Source organism: Podarcis pityusensis, assembly GCF_964106645.2.
Source record: "Podarcis pityusensis genome assembly, chromosome: Z".
Taxonomy (NCBI): domain Eukaryota; kingdom Metazoa; phylum Chordata; class Lepidosauria; order Squamata; family Lacertidae; genus Podarcis; species Podarcis pityusensis.
Window position 1 is genome coordinate 28,293,453 of NC_138044.1, and position 24,074 is coordinate 28,317,526.

Consider the following 24,074-nt stretch of genomic DNA (forward strand, 5'->3'; position numbering starts at 1 on the left):
TTTTGTTATTCAAGTCTCTAGCAAGGACTCCCCTGCCAGCAGCCCCTCTCTCCGACTGCATCGCCCACCACCCTTTCGCACAGGAAGCAACCCCTCCTCCATTGTCAAAATCGGACCTTTTGAAACTCAGCTCGTCCTTGCCTGGGAAAGCAAAACCCCCTCCTTTCTCTGACCAAAAAGGCTTTCCGAAAGAGAGAGCTCCCACCCGCTTGCAGCCATTGGCCACCTCATGGGAACCCAAAGGACGGGGCGGAGTCCTGGGCTGCTTAGAACTGCTCGCCATCCAATCAGAAATGCCTTCTATTGGGAGATTGTTCCCCCCGCCCTCCCCCTACTTCTCCGCGCGCACGACGCTCACAACTCCTGCCCAGGGATTGGAAGCGGGGCGCAAGAGCCCATCTCCAAAGAGGAGGTTTCGCCGCCCGCCGCCAGCCCTTTAAACAAAGGCTTGGAGGGTTTGCTCAGCGAGCGCCTCTGCCTGCTTCTCTGTTTTTGAGGATAATCTGTGCGTTTTTAGAAAGCGCAAATAGTTTTGTTTTTGGGATCCAGCTCCAGAGTGTCACCGAAACAACATGAAACAGATCTGTGTATTGCAACGCCGGGCGGCAGGAAGCTTCTAACTCGGACCTACAGACTGACTGGATCTGGAAGTAGTCAGTGGCGCTGATCACCCCACCTTGGGAAGGTGGTCTTTGCTATGTAAGTTGACTTTTCCATTTGTTTCTTTGAATTCATTGTTAAATTCGCCTTTAAAAAAAAATGTGACCAGATTTCTAGTACGTCGCCTAGAGAGGTGAAGAAGCGCCTTTAATAACAAACGAATAAAATCTCTGCTCACCACCACTGTCCTTTTCCTATGATTTCAAACATTTCCTAGTGAGGCCTGATCCGGTATGTGTCACACAGCGTGATCCTAGGATATCTACTCAGAAGTAAGTTCTGTTGAGTTCAATGGGGTGTGCAACAAGGTACGGTAAGTGCGGCATCAGACGATCATTTCCAGCCACACCTTTCTGGAGATAAGCCCCTCTGATCTCGGCGGTACTTACTTCTGAGTAGACATGCCAAGGATTCTGATCTAAGGCTCCTGAAAGCGATAAGACGACTAATTTATTTCGGCAGGGGTCGTGGTGGGTGTAATCTTTCTGCTTTCATGTCTGAGACTTTTAAGCAACAGTTTTTATAGGAGGCCCACGAATCTTCTCACCTTGATATAGCAAAACAAAACTGCCTTTCTTTTTTCTTTTGAGAGTGCTTTTAGTTCCAAAGTTTCTTCAAATCTGTGTTTGCTTGCAATAAAAAGATACCACAGTGCACATTTTCTGATTATGATCATTGAATGGGGCTTCAGTCATCACACCACACTCCCACACCCCCATAGCCTCTTTCTCTTTAAAATCCCATTAAATATTCTTTTTCTGTTGTTTTTTTTAAATGGAAGTTTGGTATTGCCCCCCCACTTGTTGACTGCTTTACATTTCTGCATTTTTAGTGTAAGTTGGCACAAACACATACATTTACATAGTTCTTTGGCCATCTTCTCTGCAGCTAAAATGCTAAATCATTTTAGAAAAGCACAGATTTTAGTTTTAACTCTATGGGTCAACATTAAACAGTAGTTTGGGGTGTCTACATTTTTACATTTTACATTTCAGCACTCAAAAGGCATTCCTGTTATTGTAAAACTTATCTTGTTTTAAATCATATCTTTATTTCTGTGTAAAGTATGATTAAACAGGCAATAGATCTGGACACTTGATTTTTCTTTCATCTGTGTGATTCCATTTAGGTGCATGATAACAGCTGCTATCCAGTGAGTTGTTGTCATTCCAATGGTCAGATAAAATCAGAGTGTCATAAAGCACAACTGAAGCAAAAACAAGAGAAATAAAATGTAATAAATGTTTTAAAATGTAATGCTCCTTTATTCCCTAGTAAGTTGTTTAGGACTGCTTAACTTAGGATCCAGCCAGAGTTCTGCCCATTTCTTCATTCATTTCTGGGATTTGTATCTTTCCATGTTTGTATTATGAGTGGATTACAGTATTTTATTGTATTACACTGATAATATGAATATTGATAGATGCAAACCCCAGAAATGAATGAATGAATGAATGAATGGCTGGATTGTGAGTAAATGTAGCATACAGTAATTATGTATGAAGCCTGAAACTATAATTTACAGAGCTACAGTTCTCAGCACCCTTAACAAACTACAGTTCCCGGGATTCTTTGGGGAAAACCATGTGCTTTAAATGTATGGTGTGGGTTCAACCTAAGTGCAAGACTACCTCCATCAGTTCCCTGTTATGCAACGAGGTGCCAAGTATATTAGCAGCAGGTTATATCCAACCAAGTTCTGCTCAGAACGGACCCATTGAAATTAACTGGCCTAAGCTAGTCAGGTATACTAATTTCAATTTGTCCACTCTATAACTAACATAGAATACAACCCAGAATCCCAAAGCTGTCCTGAGTGCCTGATACAAGGAACAAAGATGTGTCCCATCTTGAACTGCTGTGTAGTCTCAAAGCACCTCATCACATGCACAAAGCCTTGATAGATCAAACCAAAGGTTCATCAGGCCCAGAAGTCATATGGTCACAGAAGCCAACCAGATGTTGATCAGACACCCACAAGGAAGTCATGTTGAGAGCAATAGCTCTCTCCCCACTGTTGACCCACAGTACCTGGTATTCGGAAGCATGGATCTTAAAGGCTATATTTAACCATTGTGACTAGTGGTCATTGATAGCCTCATTGCCAGGCTCCCGTTCCCAAAACACAATAACATGCACACAGGTTTCCATCTGTTTTTGGGTGCTGTTGGGTGTTGAATTTGAATTAAGATGGCAGACTGAACCTTTCAAAACTGCACTGATTTTTTGGCTTAGAATTCCTGAGCAACACCAGCTGGTTATCTATAATGCTGTCAAACTACTGAGCATCAGAAGGGTTATTTCTGCTCAAAGTATGTTGTGTTTAATATAAATAATTTCTCATTGTATATAAATACAATGGATGGTGGAACTAGAAGGATGGGGAAGTTCAGAGTTCAAAATCTGCTCAGGATATCCTCATGTCTGGGTATTCTTCATTGCTTTTCTCCTTAGTTAGTGAACTGCAGGGAATAAAGCAGGAAGCTAACTGGATTGCTCTGGATTGATTTCAGAGGTTGCAGAAATAGCCAAAAACGAGCAAGAAACCCAGATTGATTTCAGAGAATATCTTGGTTTCCTCTTCTGCTTCTAAAGCAGACCTCTTTCCTAGGGGGAGGACCATAGTGCAGTGGTAGATCATCTGGTTTGCATGCAGAGGGTCCCAAATTCAATCCCAGGCATCTCCAGGTAGTTCTGGGTATGTCCCTTGACTGAAGCCTTGGAGAACAGCTGTCATTCTGTCTATATAATACTGAGCTAGATGGACTTGGTATAAGGTAGCTTTCCTGTGTTCCTAGCTTGTAAGTCACTTGGTAAACTCAGTTGCTTGCCTTTCAGGTGGAGGAATCAAATGCTTTCTCTATCCTTTTCCTTTAAGAAAAAAAGGGGGGTGTATTACCATTGCAATGGGCATATTGTATTGAATTTCTATGAACATTCAGTTTTGCTAGTGAGTAGTTGAGCAAGGGGAAATGGTGGAAGATGGATAAGGTTACTTGGCTGTTGTAACTTTCTTTAATTCAGAAGGGTTTAAGGACATAGAATTGACTATCTGGATGGTTACCAATTCCAGATTACCTTAATCTTCAACACACATAATTCATAGGATAGCTGTGAGTGGCATTAATATTGGACTGTTTGCTTTGGAATTGCTGGCCTTAATGAATGGTTTTGAGAACTATGATGCAGCTTGTAATGGGCAGACCAGACATGAATTTTATCTTGTATTCTGGAGCTGCATAGTTATTTTCTCCCCTAGCTATCTGGAAATGAGTGGGTGGGGGTGGGGCGATAGAAGCAAACTGCATCAGAACTGTGGGAAGAAGAGAGATACTTGTTCCCTGGTTAATGCTGCCTCCACTTGCCTCCTTGTAAGTTCCTTGAGGCAGAGGTCTGCTGTTCTTGTATTCTGTAAAGCACCATGTACCGTACATTTATGATGATGATGGTGTGTGTGTGTGTTTATATAGTGTGTTTTATATATATAGTGTGTGTGTAGGGGGGAAGGTTTGGGAAATCGTCAGCCATCTGAAGGATTCATGGGGTATCAGTGTCAATAATGAATTGCATTTTGTTTACCAACTATGTTAAATCATATTTTAAAAATGTACACATTTTCTATGTGCACAACAGTGCAAATGGCATAATTACCTTAGCAAACAAAAGAGTCCTTAGTTTAAAGAAATCCCTTTAAAACATAAGAAAAGCCCTGCTGGATCAGACCAAAGAATCGTCTAGTACTCCAGCATTATGTTCTCACAGGAGCCAGCCAGTTAGAAATGGTATAATACTGCTTTAAATGTATAGTGCAGATGTGACCTCTGACTCCCCTTCTGGTGTCACTCAACTACTTGAGTTTGGTATTTGAAGGAGTGATTGGACATTTGGAAATCTCCTGTTCGTGTCTCTGTCCTATCTGAAACTGGGGGTGGGAGATGTGGGCTAGGAGAGTTATGTTTGATTTGGTAGGTCACAAACTGTGCATTTCCAGCTTACCAAATTTGCAGATTTTCCTTGGCAAAAGTTTTCCAATCACTCATTGGAACAACAAGGAAATAAAAACAAGTGCAGGTAAGTCCTTAACAAAAGTAGTACAAATGGAATAATGGGCCTTTTTCATCAGTGCTCTTGCGGGTAAGAGAGTCCAGATGAGAGTTGTGTGTGGCAAATCTAAGGATGATTTGTCAGCAAGTCCTTTGAGAGCCAGCTTTTGAATGTAATATTTATTTCCTTTCAAATGCACAGCCTGCAGAAACCAAAAAGGTAAGAGCTGTAGGGCAGCTGGGGTTTGTTTTATATAACTAATGCACATATTTATTCAACTGGACATATGTAAATTTATGTTTTGAGTCTGCATAAATGCAAGTACTCATAAAGCTGAGCCCAAATTTAGATTCATAACCAGCAAGATTGGGAATCTCCCCCCCCCCCTTTTTAAATGAAGCTGTTGAAAAGAAAGAAAGAGGCTTATGCATAAAAAGGTTTCTTTTTCTTTTATTAAAAATTGCAAGTTCCTGCATTGATCCATTGGGTGAATATACACACACACAAAAGCAACAGTACTTTTAAAAGGATTGACTGAAAGGTCACAAGGAAATGAGTGAGCATCTTGAGATCATCAGAACACAAGTTTGATTAATCTGAAAAAATGTGATTTATTTTTTTTATCCCAATAAGCTATATTCCTCACTGTTGCAGTGTTGCTTTATGGATTTTTAGAGAAATAAAGGCTCCATATGCAGCATGTATTATAACACAGTTACATTAAACGGTAGGTTCAAAGAACTGCAGTTTTTTAAGGGCGAAGAAAGTGGTTAGAGGAGACCCCTATTCCCATCACAGAGCTACAGTTTCAGAGTAGTTTTACCACCCCCCTAAAAAAATGCTTATGGGTACTCTCATTTTCCTACTCATATTGAAATAATGCCCCTCAATGAGGCCAAACTTAGATTCACAAAATGTTTAGGGGTATGCGTCCCCCTGTGTCCCCCCAGAAAAAAGCACTGAGTTTAACAGTCAATCCCTCTTCCCAGGGAACTTTGTGAATTGCAACTCTTTGAGGTGAAGACAGATCTCCTAACAACTCTCAGCACCCTTAAGAAATATAGGTCCCAGGATTTGGTAGGGTGCGGAGGAGCCACGAGTGTTTAAAGGGATATCAAGGTAATGGTAAAGGGACCCCTGACCATTAGGTCCAGTTGTGACCGACTCTGGGGTTGCGGCGCTCATCTCGCTTTACTGGCCGAGGGAGCCGGCGTACAGCTTCTGGGTCATTTGGCCAGCATGACTAAGCTGCTTCTGGCAAACCAGAGCAGCGCACGGAAACACCGTTTACCTTCCCGCTGGAGCAGTACCTATTTATCTACTTGCACTTTGACATGCTTTCAAACTGCTAGGTTGGCAGGAGCAGGGACCGAGCAATGGGAGCTCACCCCGTCGCGGAGATTCGAACCGCCGACCTTCTGATCGGCAAGTCCTAGGCTCTGGTTTAACCCACAGCGCCACCTGTGTCCCTTAAAGGGATATACCGTATTTTTCGCTCTATAGGACGCACTTTTTAGCCCCGCGCGCGCGGGGCTAAAGCAAGAGCCTCAATAGCCGCCCGTCACCTCTCCAGCCGGGAGAGGGTCGCGGGGGGCTGCTTTAGAGCCGCGCGCGCTCTCCCGGCTGGAGAGGTGACGGGCGGCTATGGCAAGAGCCTCAATAGCCGCCCGTCACCTCTCCAGCCGGGAGAGCGCGCGCGGGGCTAAAGCAGCCCCCCGTGACCCTCTCCCGGCTGGAGAGGTGACGGGCGGCTATGGAGGCTCCTGCCATAGCCGTGCGTCACCTCTCCAGCCGGGAGAGCGCGCGCGGGGCTAAAGAAGCCATAGCCCAGCGACCCTCTCCCGGCTGGAGAGGTGACGCACGGCTATGGCAGGAGCCTCTCCGCTGCGCCTTTCCGCTGCTCCCTGAACTGCTCTTTGGGGCTGGCGGTGGGCTTCCCCCCGCCAGCCCCAAAGAGCAGGTCGAAAGGAACCTGAAGCCTAGAGAGCGAGGGGTCTCGCTCTCCAGGCTTCCAAGGTAGCCGCCTGAACGCACCTTAAACGGCACCTTGTTTTAGAGCGGGAAAACAAGAGGGGGAAAGTTCTCCCCCTCTCTGCGCAGCGCCTCCTGCCACTTCGCTGAAGGGGCGCTGGGCAGAGAGGGGGAGAATTTTTTTTTCTTGTTCTCCCCCCTCTAAAACAAAGTGCGTCCTATTGTCCGGTGCGTCCTATGGTGCGAAAAATACGGTAATAGTGCTTTAAATGTAAACAGCAGATGGGACCACGGTCAACAATGGGGGGTCTTATGATAGGGAACTTGGGTTATATTGAGAGATACATTGAAAGATAGCTTAGTTGGTAGAGCACGAGACCCTTAATCTCAGGGTTGTGGGTCCAAGCCCCACGTTGGGTGAAAGATTCCTGCATTGTAGGGAGGGACTAGATGATCCCTGTGGTTCCTTCCAATTGTGTGATCCTCTGAATTATCTGATCACTCAGCTTATCGGCTAAGATGATTCCCGAGGTCACCCAGTAAGCTTCATGGCTGGCTTGAGCTTGAACCCAGGTCTTTCTAGGTCTTCTCCAATACTGCAATACTATACCATATTGCTGTTAATATCATTATTCCTGTATAGAGCTATCACCCCTCCACTGACATGAGCAATGTATATTTTACAGGTCTATGGAGCTCAATGCCTATAACACCTGACAATTGGCCATTCTAACAAGGGCTGATGGGAGTTGTAGTCCAAAACATCTGATAGCCAAAGGTTGGAGAATGCAGATCAGGCATAGGCAAACTCGGCCCTCCAGATGTTTTGGGACTACAACTCCCAGCATCCCTGACCACTAGTCCTGTTAGCTTGGGATGATGGGAGTTGTAGTCCCAAAACATCTGGAGGGCCGAGTTTGCCTATGCCTGATGCAGATGTACAGTGTGCATGTCATACATACCATTACAGTAATGTGCACTCTGTACGGTTGGCTGGTGTTCTTGATGCCGCGATGGGAAACCTGTGTCTCACCAACTTTTCTGACCATTAGGGCTGCTGGAACTTTACGAAGGGTCACCAGTTCCCCAACCCTTAATGACAATGAGGCCGAAGTGAGGAGCAGCTTCATAGTTTACAACCCGTACTCATGCAGTGCGATGCTGCGTGTTTTTACACAGAGGTATGTCCCTCTGTGTAAAAACAGGGACGGGACGCGGGTGGCGCTGTGGGTTAAACCACAGAGCCTAGGGCTTGCCGATCAGAAGGTCAGCGGTTCGAAACTCCGCAACGGGGTGAGCTCCCGTTGCTTGGTCCCTGCTCCTGCCAACCTAGCAGTTCAAAAGCATGTCAAAGTGCAAGTAGATAAATAGGTATCGCTCCGGCAGGAAGGTAAACGGCGTTTCCGTGTGCTGCTCTGGTTCGCCAGAAGCTGCGTAGTCATGCTGGCTACATGACCCAGAAGCTGTACGCTGGCTCCCTCGGCCAGTAAAGCGAGATGAGCACCGCAACCCCAGAGTCGGTGACGACTGGACCTAATGGTCAGGGGTCCCTTTACCTTATGTTGCTCTGAGTCCATTGGATTGTATCCAACTCTAGCCCTATTTAGAGTAAATCCATTGAAATTAAGGGGCATGGCTAATTGAAGTCTGGGTAGGACTTAGTTAAGATTTCCTTCCAAATCAGCATGTTTAAGATTGTAGCAATCTTAAGCAAACTGAGTAGGAAATAAATTCCAAACTGCATGCTGTTATTCTATCAGATTTAGCTTGTTCTTGAAGGGGGGAGGACATAAGTGCAAGATAAGTACAGTGGTACCTTGGTTTTCGGACGTCTCAAAAGTCGAATGTTTCGGCTTTTAAATGCCAAAAACCTGGAAGTAACTGCTTCGGTTTTGACTGCTTTTCGGAAGCTGAACATGCCACGTGGCTTCCGTTTTGAGTTTTCCAGACATAAGTGCTTCCGGAAATGCCTGCTTCAGTTTTCAAATGTTTTGGAAGTCGAACGGTCTTCCAGAATGGATTGTGTTCAAAAACCAAGGTTTCACTGTATTTGTTATTTCCTGCCTCCACATATAAGTTTAATACAGATTGTACCTTGAAAACTTGTTGGATCTGAATTACAGAAGCAAAATAAGCTATTGGGCAGAGTGAGATGCAGTGGATGCTGTGAGACAGGGAATAGCAGCAAGGTGTCAGAGGACAGTGCAAGTGTGTACATTTCCTTTTATATGCCTCCTACCTCAGAACTGAGGGACTCGGGTGGCGCTGTGGGTTAAACCACAGAGCCTAGGACTTGCCGATCAGAAGGTTGGCGGTTCGAATCCCCGTGACGGGGTGAGCTCCCGTTGCTTGGCCTCTGCTCCTGCCAACCTAGCAGTTCGAAAGCACGACAAAGTGCAAGTAGATATTTATCTACTTTATAGATTCATCTACTTTATATTTATAGGTACCGCTCCGGCGGGAAAGTAAACGGCGTTTCCGTGCGCTGCTCTGGTTCGCCAGAAGCGGCTTAGTCATGCTGGCCACATGACCCGGAAGCTGTACGCTGGCTCCCTCGGCCAATAAAGTGAGATGAGCGCCGCAACCCCAGAGTCAGTCACGACTGGACCTAATGGTCAGGGGTCCCTTTACCTTTACCTTACCTCAGAACTGAAGCAAAACGGTGTGAATTTTTCCAGAGAACTCTTGAAATTGTCTAAGATTTGCTTTTTCTGAAGCCATACAAAAAGAGGAGGAATTTGTCATTTGATGTGGTTCCAGGCTCCTGACTAATGGTTCCTTTTGTCAAAAGCATCCTGGGTCAGATGTTAGATCATGTATTACAAGAGGACACAAGCCACTGGAATGTCTGCTGTTTCTCCCACTGCAGATGTTCACCTCCTGTAGCCATTAATATTCCCAGCACTGTCAGACAGTGTCAGTGGCACGACATGGAGATGACTTTGAGGTTTAACCTGCAAAACATGCTCTTTCCGGCTCGCTGTGGTCCTTCCCCAAATAGAACCAAGTACTATGTCGGACACCAAATATAATAGAACCTAGAAACGTTCTTTGAAATGACAACTGCTTTAGAAGGCAAAGAGCACACAGGTGAAACAGGAAATAACTGGTTTTTTTTTAAATGCACACATGCTATACAGCACAAGGACCATATTCCCTTCAGGGCAACTTCCCAGGAGTCAGCAGTGGGCAAGGCCAGAGGGAAAAGGGATTGGAGCAACAAATGCAAATTTCATCTTTGTACAATAGGCTAACTCACATTCCCCTCTCCATCCTCTGTGCAGGCAAGCAAGAGGCATTATCAGAGTTCAAGGATACATTCCAGCCAAGAGCATGTGAAAAACAACATTGAAGGACTGGGTGATTAGGAGTGGTTTGTTGAGGTGATGTGGTTGGAAGACTTCTGAGGGCCAGAGAGAGAGAGACCAGAAATGTTGATTAGGTTCCCTGCCCAAGGTTCCCTCCTTCTGGAATACAGCATCATTCCCCACACTGTTGTTCTCCAGATATCGCTGGACTACAACACCTGTTGGCCCCAGCCAGCATGTATGCTTGAATCCAACTCATACACAGAGAAAACCCATTGAAATCAATAGACACGACTAATGTAAGTCCATAGATTTCAGTGGGTCTATTCGGAGTATGACTTAGTTGGATTCAGTCCAGAGAGTCTGGCCCCCATCTGCACAATATCATGCCACTTTAAACAACCATGTCTTCTTCCTCACAAAGAATCCTGGGAGGTGTTGTTTGCTAAGGGTGCTGTGAGTTGTGAGGAGACCTCTATTCCCCTCACAGAATCAGATCCCAGAGTGGTTTAACAGCCAATCCCTCTTACCAGGGAACTCTTTGAGGAGGAGGAGAGTCTCCTTAGCACCTGTAACTAACTTGCCACGATTATTTGGGGTATGTTTTATATAAATTGGGAGGTACTTAGACTAAGTATTTGAGAACTGATTGCTTTTTCCTTTCTGGTTTTCCCCAGGAGAATGGCACCCATCACACCTGTGTGGCAACAAGCATTCAATCAATATCACTGGAATATGCTCCTTAAGGCGAGCAGGGCTTCCTGACTTTCATTGCATGGATTCCACTTAATTTGGCTTTGCAAAGTGCAGAGCTGTAATGGGGAATCACAGCAACAACCACACATGCATGACGGATGATTCCTTCAAGTACAACCTCTATGGAGCTGTCTACAGCATGGTGTTCATCCTTGGCTTGATCACCAACTGTGCTTCCTTGTTCGTATTCTGCTGCCGCATCAATATGCGATCTGAGACCACCATTTTCATGACCAACCTGGTGGTCTCCGACTTACTCTTCGTCTTCACTCTTCCATTCAAGATCTTCTACAACTTCAACAGGCACTGGCCCTTTGGAGACCTTTTGTGCAGGATCTCAGGGACAGCCTTCCTGACCAACATCTACGGGAGTATGCTGTTCCTCACATGCATCAGTGTTGACCGCTTCCTCGCCATCGTATACCCGTTCCGATCTCGCACCATTAGGACAAGGAAGAATACAGCGATCGTGTGCATGGGTGTGTGGATTCTTGTCCTCAGCGGAGGGATCTCAGCATCCTTGTTCTCCACCACCAACACTTACAACACTAGTACAACGTGCTTTGAAGGCTTTTCCAAAAGCATATGGAAGACCTACTTGTCCAAAATTACAATATTTATTGAAGTGGTTGGCTTTCTTATTCCCTTGCTGCTCAACCTCATTTGTTCATCACTGGTCCTGAGGACCCTCCGGAAACCTGCCACGCTTTCCCAGATTGGCACCAACAAAGAGAAAGTGCTGAAGATGATTGTTGTACATTTGGCCATCTTCCTGGTGTGTTTTGTGCCTTACAACTCCATCCTTTTCTTGTATGCCCTCGTGCGTTCTCAGGCCATAGCAAATTGTTTCTTGGAGAGATTTGCGAGGACATTCTATCCAATCACACTGTGCATCGCCACTCTGAACTGCTGCTTTGACCCTTTCATCTACTACTTCACATCAGAGTCTTTCCAGAAATCTTTCTACATAACCCCCCACCTCAAAACTGACTCTCTTTTCAAAACTGAAACTCCCTTAACAAAAATTGCGCTACCGGTGATGCAGGATGAGATGAGCGACCAAGCCATTACAAAGGGGGGAGAGCTGACATCAGAATCAAATTTCTGAGTCTGAGATTTTTGCACTGACAGGAGGCTGAGAATTGGACTTCAGAGAAAACTCTACATAACTCACTGTCTGGGTGAAGGGAATGGGGATGAGAGATGAGAACCACAGGGAAGCGTTTTATATATGTGTGTATACGTATGTACGCAGCCAGTTGGGTGCTCATTCTGCCTTTGGAAACCTTCTCATCATATCTTAACTCAAATAACACTGTCCTTTTGTATGATTTGCTTTTGAAGCTATGAAATAATAAAATATTTCACTTTACCTTGGGGTTGTTTTTTTAAAACTACAGCTGCTGATTATTTATTGTTATTTGGGGTTCATGCACAATTTCCAAAATTTGGCATTCTAGTAAGTTATTTTTCTATGTATTTCTTGCCTTCCAAGGAGTCTTGCTTTGAATCTCCACTAATTTTGCCACTAGTGAAAGGGCTCTGAAGCATCCTCTGGTGGCATCAAAGGGCAGTGTGAAATATATGGGGGAAGGTGTCCTTTCAGGTTCTCCCAGCAATGCCAGTTGGTTGGAGGAACTGGTCATTACTCAGCATCGGAATGGTTTAGGAAAGAACCCAAATAGGTTTCTTGGTGGTTTGCAAGTATTAAACACAAGTACACAAGCATTAAAATTAAAGGTACACCTGTATATTATTACCTCCACATTAATTAATATGCTACTATCCTGCCCTTTTTTCAGTCTGGAGCACAAGTTCATGAAGAACAACAATAAAAGACAACCATATACCAGTTAAATACATAATTAAACCAGATAATCAAATAGCATACCATAAGAAGCAACAACAGTATCTGCTACTCAAAAAATAATTATAGCAGGATAAGTGAGCTCATGGTGCATTTGAATCGGGGTCTTCTTGCACTGCAGGTGCAAGAATATACAGATATCCCCAGGATGGGCATGTCCCAACAGCAGTTCTTCCTTCTGCTCACATTACTCAAATTCTTACAATTATCTCTTTGTTTGTTTTACTCAAACCTGAACATTTCACATTCGACCTACAGAGGTTAAATCTGAGGGTGCTTGGGAGGAATGTGAGAACGTATTCCTGTGATTTTTGAAGCCTTACCCCTCTCACTCTCTGACTGAGTTTGGTTGGGGACATACTGATCATAAAGTTTTAAATCCCAAAAGTAAATTATTGTGAAATAATTTTGCAATTTAATATACTTTTCTATTTTTCTAGAAAAAGAGGTGCCGGAACTCACCATGAACACCTCCCTCGTTCTCTTAGGATGGCAATGGCACCCACCTGAGAGGTGCTGGTGCCAAGGTCTGGTGAGTTCTGGCTGAAAAAAAGCCCTGAATAACAGTACTAAATTTTGGGTGGATTGTGCCTAGTTTCCTCTTCTTTTCTAAGGTGGTAAGGTCAAAGGGAAGGAGCTAGTGGCGGAAATGACTGGCAGAATCCGAGACCAGGGAGAAGAGTCGGTGGAAGAAGATTGGAAGAAATTTAAAGATTATCTACAGAAATATTGTAAAATTAACGAATGTTAGAATGATGTTCGATAAAAACTAAGTGGTTTTTAGCTGAAAAGCTATAAGGGAAGATGAAAAAAGGGCTTATTATGTAATATGTTAAATTCTAAAACTATAATATTCTTATGATTAATGATTAGGATATTAAAAGAGGGGAGGGAACTGCTGAACAAAATATTTGAACTGGAATACAAAAAAGGGAGGCGTGAGGAGGTCAGGAAAACAAGTAAATGAAAGATAAGACATGGAAAGACTAATCTGTTCTTTTTTCAACTATTTTTATTTTGTGTGTGTGTATATATATATATATATATATATATATATATTCATTTTATATATATCTGTTTTCCTTTTTCTTTTTTCGCTCATTTTTGTAACATGTTGAAACGCCAATAAATATCTTTAAAAAAAAAAAAAAAAAAGGGAAGGAGCTAGACAAAGAATGATCCAAGAAGTCCTCAATGGCAGAACAGGCGGGCGATAACAAGCGGTATGTTACAACTGCCTAGTTTACAAGAGGAAAGGCCAAGAAGATACTTTGCACTGAGTTAGGCCAAGGACCCATTTGTCTTTGGTGCTGCCCCTTCTAGAAAGCCAATGGTTCTCCAGAACCCAGGCTGAGAACTGACTCAGCCCTGCTCCATAGAGCAGTGGGGGGTAGGGAACCTGTGGCTTTCCAAATGTTCTTGGACTCCAGCTCCCATCAGCCCCAGCCTGTATGGCCAATAGTTAGGGATGGTGTGAATTCCTAGTCCAATGACACCGGGATGGCTGCAGTTTCCCCATTCCTATCTTAAAGGATACCGGTAACTTACACAGGAGCTATGTTCCGGGGCCCTGCATGTGTAAGTGGAATTGCACAAAATTGAGAACGCCCTCTAACTAGCCTTTAAACACCCTTTCTGGTGTGCTCTCTCCAAACCAGACCAAAAATATTGTATCAAAAAATATCCATGACTAGCGTTGAAGCTCTGGGATTGGCAGAAGGCTGCAGGATGTGCAGGAAAGCGGCAGCGACGGGAGCTGCTATGCTACCCCGCAAATCAGCTGTTAGGTGGGGAGGCTGAGCAGCCTAAAGAAAGCTCCGCTGTGCCTCGGGTCTCTTCAGGCTTCCTCTACCCTTTCTGATGTCCTCTTTGGGCTCCAGGGAGGGCCTCTTTGTGAGCCCCAAGGACTCTCCAGCTCTCCTGACATTTCTGGATTTGAAATGAATTATTTAATTATCTCCCAGCACCACACATATACACAGTCAAAACTGAGTCGACGTGCATAATTGGGGGAGGGAAGCCTGCATACAGGAAGCAGGGCTGGAGCCTGGCTCAACGGAGAACCAAAAATAAAAATTTTAACTGGAGGTATCTGAGACTGTATTTGGGAGAATTTGTACATGGAAAGCATGTGTTCTCATCACTGAGCTATGCCTGTCACCTCAAAGGCAGGGAGCTGGGACTCTGGGTGCACATATGATACCTGTTTTCATTACAGTCTTTGAAGTTACAAAGGAATCCTTGCCGGTAGCAAAGAGCTCTGTGTTCACACCGAAGTTAACTACCCTGCGTTGCCAGCACAGCTGGTTTAGTAAGCAGTATAATAATGCAGTTGTTGTTAAATGTTGCGTTTACTTCGTTGCAAACCAACCTGAAAATTATTACAGGACAGCATAGTAATACTTTTAATTAAAATATGTAAATGAACAACATAAAGCATACTACCACAGAATTTTATTTTATTTTAAATAGCATGCATTTCATTTTATCCACACCACTGTTTGCCCGGCTGCTTTTCCCTGGGAAAAAGAGACCCTTTCCCCCAGCTGGAAAAGCTGTGCATCTTATGTGAATGTGTTCATATGATGATGCATCTTTAGCCATGCTTGTGCTTTAAATAGGTTCTAAGTCACTTGGAGAGCTTTTGTGTCACAAGTGAGGGACAAGTTCATTCATTAATAATGACCGTAGTAGTAGTAGTAGTAGTAGTAGTAGTAGTAGTAAGGCAACTTCCCCCACCCCATCCAGCTGATTGGAATTGTAACCTAAATCAGCTGAAAGGTGTCAGGTTGGAGGAGGACGACAAAACTCTACTGGCTCTCAGGCTACATTTGCACCATACATTTGAAGCATTCTTGTGGCACTTTAAACAATCATGGCTTCCCCCAAAGGATTCTGGGAGTTCCTAGCAACTCTCAGCACCCTTAACAAACTACAGCTCCCAGAATTCTTTGGGGGAAGCCATGCCTGTTTAAAGCAGTATTGTAGTGCTTTAAATGTATGCTGTGAATGTCACCTCAAAAAATTCTAAACTCTCATTCCTAGAACTGAACAAGTTCAGCAGCCTGGAAGCAGAAGTCAATTGCTCCCATTCTCAATTGCCTTGAAAGTGTTTGGCAGCAGTGAAGCCTATAGATTTACTGTAGGGAGGAAAAGCTTGAGAATTATCCCTGGTGGTTTTATCACAGGCAAAACCTAAATGGAAACTGCAGTTCAACCCTGAATGGGAGGAAACAAAAAGACCTAGGATTTCACCCAGCTAAGTCCTCCTCAGGGTAGACCAGTTTAAATCAGTGGGTCTACTTAATTGCAGTGGGTCTGCTCTGAGTAGGGCTTGGTTGGATGCATCCCTGATGCCACCACTCTCTGTGTATAAATCCCACTGTTAAATAGCCTTTCCACATACACCCCTCTCTTCTTTTCATGCATATGCGATTCTTGAGTTACATGCCAAAGCTTGAGCTCTTCTGGTGCCAAAACCCTGTTCTGAGTTAATGAAAGTAGCAAAGCGGCTCTAAATGTACAGAAAAAGCAGAGCGCCTAGTAGGCCAAAGTTGAAAGTAAAGAAGAGGGAGGGAGGGAGGGGTGTCTGCATTGCACATGATTCCAGAGAGTTTCATGTTCTCCTAGCAGACACCTTGACAGGTTTGGGGGTGTTTTTTTGTGTGTGTTTTTTAAAGGGGTGTGTTTCTTTCATGCCCTTGGAACAAACCACAGTCTAGTCTTCTTAATGGAAAGTTGAAAGTAAGGAAGGAAAATTGGTTTGCAACTGGATCATCTCCAGGATGCTCATACATAAGCTGTCTCTAACCTGAGCATAATGCTTCCTCTTTCTCCCTCTCTCTCTTTTGGAGGGCAACTCACTGCCAAAGCTTACAACCTTTCTGTTTGCAGTTTGGCAAGCCAAGAGCTGTGGTCAGTTTTCTCACGTAAAATGCAAGGCTGTCATTGTTTGCCAAAAGCTGTAAACCTAGATGGTGGGGGTTTTTTTGTTTTTGTTTTTTAAAAAAAGGTAATTTAACACCTTTGCTCTATAGATTTATCTAGAGATCATTTGCTAAGATGGAGATTTACAAATGGCAAGACGTGTGTGTGTGTGTGTGTTGAGAGGAATGCATATGTATGTTTGCTCTGTGTGTGTTTGTGTGTGTACAAATAACCAATTATGCATTCATAGCAAGAGGGGGAAAGCTTAGGAAAATGGATTCACAGTTTGGGCAGCTTACAGAAAACTGGGTCCCCCCACTTTCTCTAACAAAGAACTATTGTTAGCAAAATGGGCAAAAACAGAAACATTAAGTGCACAAGTGCACAGTGAGAGTGATGTGTTTATATAGTTCTGCTGTAACTGCTGAGAAGAGAAAATTGAGAGAAAACGCTCAGGGAGATTCAGAACATTCTGTTTGCTTTATACTTTTATTCATTAAGGTTTTACATAATTTTATTCAGATTTGCATAAATTCATTTTATTGCATCCCATTTCACTTTATTTTAATATTTGATAAAATAGGAATTTTCCTCCCCCCCCCCTTTTTATAGGGACATGTCTGCCAAGAAAATTGACATCTTAAACTTAAGATGTTTCTGAGATAACCATTGATGCCACCCTGTGTAGCTTTCGCACTGGTACAAGCTTTTATTTTATGATGGTCTGATGACTAGATACAAGTTAATGAATCTGATTCTGTGTAGCTGAATCCTGAAAGAGGCAGGACATCAAGAAAAAAACAAGTTCTGATGTGGTGCTCCTTGGTGGTTGACCCGAATCAGCCCAGTTTGACTCAGGAGCTGAGATTTAGCTGGATCCAGAACACCCACCCACCCACCCATCCCAGGCTACTGTCTATCCAAAATGGAACCATTTGTGCACAAAAGAGGTGTATCAGCAAGCTCAGGGAAATCTCGAGTTTCACAGAGGTACAACTGTGCAGTGGGAAGCCTGGCAAGCCGATGCCCTGCTTTGAGGGGTACATTAACAGCGCCCTGCAATCCCAGCACCGCTTTGCAAGACTTGCAAAAGCGGTGTGGGGTTGGCAGGGTGCATGTCTGCTGTGTCCTCTCAGCATCCTCCAGCTGGAGGGTGCCTGAGAAGGATGCAACAGCTCATGGCACCCTGCCAGCTTTGCAGGGTTGGCACGGCATTGTGAGGAATGCACCCTCCCCCCAAAAAATAGTCTCCGGGGCACCGCCCCCAGCCCCCCCCCCACACTATACCTCTGGCTGGAGGGGAATGACAAACTGAGAAGGTGGGGGTGGGAGGGATGAAGTTCAATGAAGAATTCTGAAAAAGGACATGTCTGGCTGGAACCCTGAACAGGAGCACTCCATACTGCAACATTTTGTTGCAGGTCATACCCATGGAATTTGGTGGCTAAGCAAGGCCAGATTTCTGTTTTGCTGAAGGATATGAAAGGTGGTATGTAGTGGTGGAGGAAGTCACCACTCTCGTAATATACAAACTGGGTCTGTTACTCAGAAGTTACATATATGTATATTATAGAATTGGAACAGAATCTCCAGACGAAGAACTGTGTCGATATGAATTGAAAGCTTCATTTTGAATTGAATCAAAAGGAGGATGTTACTCAGAATGGCTGGCCCTGAACTTGTTCTGTTGATAGTTTCCAAAACAGCAGCATAAACAATGCAAGCAAGACACACCACACACAAGCAACCCCCCCCCCTCCATTTGCGTGAGTAGCATTTCCTGGAAAGCATGGGTGCAATTTCTTTCTTGTTCCATTTTCTGAAAACACTTCATTAACATCACACCAGAGGTCTCCAGGATCACATAACTCTTTCCTTTGAAGTTGTTCGTATGCAGTAGACCACTTCTGACAGTCTGAGGCATCATAAGACCACAGCAGTCAGATGACTGTTTTGATATTCACCCTGGTCAGGAGGCTGAGAACATGTTCCACACCACCCAGGTCTCTGTTCACTCTCAGTTTGCTTGTTGACAGGGGCAGGAAGACAGAATTTCTTCTGAGTGAGCCTGATTTCAAAGGTACATAGGTAAGGCAAAGTGGTTTAGTCATGCTGGCCACATGACCCAGAAAGCTGTCTGTGGACAAACGCCGGCTCCCTCAGCCTGAAAGCAAGATGAGCACCACACCCCTTGGGCAGCTGCTCTTTGGGGTTCCAGGGAAGGGTATTTCCCAGCCCTTTGTGGAGATGACAGGGATCAATCCTGAAACATCTTTATATATTATGAGTAGTATGTCAGGAGCTAAATACCAATGTCTTTAGAGTGGATTTCTTGAGGCAGGTGCTGCACACTGATGTCAGGTGCTGGCCCACAATTTGCTAAAGGGGATGATTTAGGCATCCTTAGCTGTGCAGTTCATGGGTAGGCAAACTAAGACCCGGGGGCTGGATCTGGCCTAATCGCCTTCTCAATCCGGCCCGCAGACAGTTCAGGAATCAGCATGTTTTTACATGAGTAGAATGTGTCCCTTTATTTAAGATGCATTACTGGGTTATTTGTGGGGCCTGCCTGGTGTTTTTACATGAGTAGAAGGTGTGCTTTTATTTAAAATGCACCTCTGGGTTATTTGTGGGGCATAGGAATTCATTCATTCCCCTCCCCCAATATAGTCCGGCACCCCATAAGGTCTGAAGGACAGTGGCCCCCTGCTGAAAAAGTTTGCTGACCCCTGAGTTAGTTGATAGAAATCAGGGATTCTGAAGTCGCCTGACACGGGGTGGGAAATGTGCCTGGATGGAGGACAGAGCGTATGTGAAAGCTAGCCTACTATTCAGTGGTAAAATTAGCATCATTTCCCTGCTAACATTTGCTTCTGGCCCCACCTACCCCTGGCATGTGGCCCCTAGAAGCTTGCCCAGATGGACATTAGGTCCATAGGCCCCCATATAAGGTCCCTTACCCCTGTATCACAGGGAAGTTATTAATTTTAAAGTTTACATTTATGCCCTTCAAAGCCCTGTTTACTTCAAACAGTACCTGCAAAAGCAAATATCAGCCAGGGAGGTGGTGGTCTTCAGCAGAAAAACAGCACAGGACTACTATCCAGACCTAGAGAACATTCTAGATTAGGGCACTGTGAATGCTTCTCCTCCAAAATAACATACCCTTCCTTGAAAAAAAGTGGATTAACAAAAGTCACATGTAACTCGATTTACTCTTGGTTTGCCTTTGTTCATGTGAAAGTCACAGCAGAACACCCTGTTGCAAAACTGAGAGTTTCATCACAGCAACACATACTTTTTATTCCTGGCTCAGATAAAGCAGAAAATGCAGCTGTAATACACTGTGAATTCCATTCTGAGCATGAGCTAGCCAGTGCTTTAATTGATTAGGCCTTGGAGCTGAAGAGAGAATGTATTTACCTCCCCATCCTTTTTTTAAAAAAGTATATTTTACAGGGAAAATATGAGCAAGAGTCTGCTGTGCTGTGAGGACCATTTTACCACTTCAAAAGATATGCAAATCCCATTTGGCAGGCAAATATCTCCAACGCCAGACAGTTGCTTTGTTTATCATGAATATGTGCTTGAATGACCCCTAAGATGGTTATGGATATCTTAGCAGACTGATTCATTTTTTCATCAGATTCATAGATGAATTCTCAGTTTGTAATACAGTGGTACCTCGGTTTAAGAACAGCCCTGTTTACGAACTAGTCGGTAGATGAACTCCACAAAACCAGAAGTAGTGTTCCAGTTAGAGAACTTTACTTTGGTCTACGAAAGGAAGCCAAACAGTGGAAGGGCACCGGCGGCGGGAGGCCTCATTAGGAAAATCACGCCTCGGTTTAAAAATGGCTTTGGTTTAAGAACGGACTTCTGGAACGGATTAAGTTCGTAAACTGAGGTACCACTCTACATATATAATTATATTTGCAAAGGAAGACACTGCAGCTAAAGCTCTAGCAACCCACCATGGGGGTTATCTGTAAATAGGGGTTTGGCAAAGAATGAAACCGCTCCAGGATTCATTAATATAATATGCCAAGCATTAATGGAAGGGGAAGGAAGAGGCATAATGTTGTGATAATGCAGGGAGGAAGCTACTGATCAATCGTACAATAATTTACTACATTGTTTTATGAGAAAATAAGGAATATTTGCTTGCTTTTCATACCACTCCCGCTCCTTTCATGTGACATCCCTTTAAACTTACACTCCAAGTTTTGCTGTAAAGAAGCTGATGGTTTCTAAAAACAAAAGAAGCTGAGAATCTTCAGATGGGACTGGGAAAGATGTGTGTCTGAGACCTTGGAGAGCAGCTGCCAGTCAGAACAGAGCTAGGTGGACCAATGGACTGATTTGGTTTAAGGCAGCAGTGGGGTTAAGGAAGGGCCACATACTGTAGCTCAGTGGTGGAGCAACTGCTCTGAATGCAGAAGGTCCCAAGTTTAATCAGGGCTGGCTCAAGACATTTTGGCACCTGTGGCAAATCACAAAATGATACCCCCACCTCCTGCCAGGGAAGAAAGTGAGTGAAGATCTACATTAGGAACAAAGGTGGGAGGAGACCAGCAGTGCTTCTTATTGAGGGTAATGCTGAGGAGATGGCAAATCCAATCTTCAAGGAGTGCATTGCAGCTATCGCTGCCACTATAACAGCAGCAGCAGCAGCAGGCAGGCAATGCATTAATTGGAGACCATATCTGCTGCCCCTGTGGATCTTGCAGCCCAAGGCACACTTCGCCTCACCTTTCCTCACGGGTGGGCTGGCCCTGACATCTTCAAGTAGGGTTTGGAAAGACTCCCTGTCTGAAATCCTGGATAGCTGTTGCCTGTCAGTATTGACAATACTGAACTAGATGGACCAATTGAGTTTGGTCACATCTGAACCATATATTTAAAGCAGTATGGTACCACTTTAAACAATCATGTCTTCCCTCAAAGACTTATGGGAGCTGTAGTTTGTTGCAAGTGCTGAGTGTGGTTAGGAGACCCCTATTCCTCTAACAGAGCTACAATTCCAAAAGTGGTCTAACAATTCATTCTTCTTCAGGGGAAACTCTGGGCACTGTACTTCTGTGAAGGAAATAGAGGTCTCCTAACAACTCTCTGCAACTCCCATAATTCTATGGGCAAAGCTATGACTGTTTAACATGGTTTTATAGTGTTTTAAATGTATGGTGCAGATGTGGCCTTGGTAGGAACCAGTTTCCTAGGTTTTATTTGTTTGTTTACATCTTTATCTGCCGCTGTATCATAAAGATATATCACAGTGGTATACTACAATATAAAACCATAAAAGCAAACAATAAAATCTTAAAGAGTTAAAACAAATTAAAAGCAAAAAGAAATTTAAAAACCATCAAATATTACGTTTTTAATCAGTGAAGTTACTAACTGTAGGTACTGATTATATTTTGGGGTTGTATAAAACCACGATTTGCATAACTTTTGTGGGTTTGTCTGTTTTTGTGTTTAGAGTGAGCTGACTGGGAGAGGTTAAGAGATGCTTTTTTTAATAAAAAAAAGAGCAATACAGGTTCATGAACTCCCATCACCTGCTTCCTCTATCAAGTGCAGATGTGTAGGTTTGAATGTTCATTGCAGATCTGACACCACAGATTTACAACACTCTCTGGAAGGACTTATTAGGCTAATAAGGCACAACACGCTTGCACTCTCTGATTATGTTTTAGGTTGTACCATGCATGCTTTATTTGGTTGTTGCTACTGAATAATCAAATAAATAAATTTAAATAAGTTTGAAAGAATGAAAAGTGGGAGAGAAGAAGGAAGGACAGCTGGAAGGAACAAGGATCCAGGGCCGGCATTAGCAGTGAGGCCTTATCGAGACCCTGATTGTGGCATGAGAATGCTGGATGCTGACATTGGCTGTCTATTGATGTATTCATACTTTACAGACAACTCCTGTTCCTAAACTGTCTGTGATAGTCATAAGACATCTGGGTCCTCTGTTTATGAGTCAACTTGGCACTGCTCAGCAAGGTATAACAAAAGCCATCTGCCAACATTAGACATCTGTGTAGATATGCCAAACACTAAACCAATCTCTCTCTCCCACCCACCCTCTCTCTCTCTCTTTCCATGCACATAGGAATGAATATAGCAGTCTATGTATTCCTAAGTGTTTGCATTTCCACCAGCTGTCCAACTCTAATTTCTTGTCATATTTCCTGCATTAAACTCACAGTATCTAATTAGTATCTTAAAAAAGCAAGAAAATCCTGTTTGAGGAAGCAGCAGACATAAAACAAGATTGGAGGGGGCATAATTTTTATAGCTTTGTGTGGCAGCCTCAAAATAAATGAGTTATGAATAGCACCTTCTTCCTCTGCACAGGAACATGGGAAGCTGCCTTATACTGAGTCAGACCATGGTCCATCTGGGTCAGTATTGTCTACACAGGGTTCCAGGGATGGAACATTCCCAGCCCCACCTGGAGATGCTGGGGGTTCAACCTGAGGCCTGGCAGATGCTCTACCTCTGAGCTGTGGCCCCTCCCCTGCATCTGTGTTGTGCTTCCTTTCCATTGGAAGAACACAATTTAAATGAAGAAACAGTTGTCGGAAATACAGGGCTTGAGAGAGATAAATGATTGGCAGGAGAACATTGGGATATTCCAGATGCAGTTGTCAACAACGTCAGAGTAGCTTTGTTTGCAGGGCTTCATAGGGGGACATGGCAGTAGAGATTAGGGAACATCTGTCAACAGTCCCCAGTGATGTGGGAGGAAAGAAAAGGAAGAGAAGGAGGAGGAGGTAAGTAAGGGGAGGGAGGAGGAGGAGGAGAGGAGGAGGAAGAAGAAGAAGAGAGACAGAGTGGGAGAACATGATCCACATTTGATGGACTCACCAAAGTGCCCCTGCCCCAAGGATTCACTTGGTTATTCTGCAGGATGGTTCTGTCCCAGTAAATTCTCTCTGTGCATGGGTGAATAAGGCCACATTCAGACCATACATTTAAAGCACTATGATGTCACTTGAAACAGTCATGGATTCTCCTAGAGAATTCTGGGAGCTGTAGTTTTATAAGGGTGCTGAGAGTAGTTAGAAAACCCCTATTCTCTGCACAGAGCTACAGTTCCCTAATTGATTTAACAATCCCACTTGCCAGAGACACCAACTTGGGCCCCAAGCTATGGGTGCCAAGCAGTGCGTGTCATGTCATATTGCGCCTGCGTCTGCTGCTCAGCCTTCGCCCCTCCCGCTGCCACTCTCTGGCACCACTGCAGGGCCAGGGCTTCTGCCTCTACCATGGGGCCTCTGTTGGGGCCCATCATATCTGCAGATGCACCATGGAAGCTTGTCTGCAACTGCAGCAGGCCACAACAGAGGCCCTACGGTAGAGGTAGAGATCCCTGGCTCCGTCACTGCTGCTGTGCCAGAGAGTCAGTGGTAAGATAGCAGGTGGTGGTGTTAGAGGCCAGGCACCCTCAGTGGCTCTGTCAGGGGAATGGGGGGGGCGTGTCTCTTAACAACTCTCAGCTGCCTTAATAAACTAAAGTTCCTAGGATTCTT

The 24,074-nt window shown here is 44.2% G+C and overlaps 1 protein-coding gene across 1 annotated transcript; it reads left to right on the forward strand.

Moving 5' to 3' along the window:
• The first annotated feature begins 337 nt into the window (after window positions 1-337).
• Window positions 338-12,111, forward strand: LPAR4 (lysophosphatidic acid receptor 4). Its single transcript, XM_080991306.1, has 2 exons — window positions 338-699; window positions 10,661-12,111. The coding sequence occupies exon 2, from the start codon at window positions 10,801-10,803 to the stop codon at window positions 11,845-11,847; it is 1,047 nt and encodes a 348-aa protein (XP_080847432.1). The 5' UTR covers window positions 338-699; window positions 10,661-10,800; the 3' UTR covers window positions 11,848-12,111.
• Window positions 12,112-24,074: the final 11,963 nt, after the last annotated feature.

Coding starts and splice junctions, on each gene's coding strand:
- LPAR4 (XM_080991306.1), top strand. CDS start 10,801: ATGGGGAATCACAGCAACAACCACACATGCATGACGGATGATTCCTTC.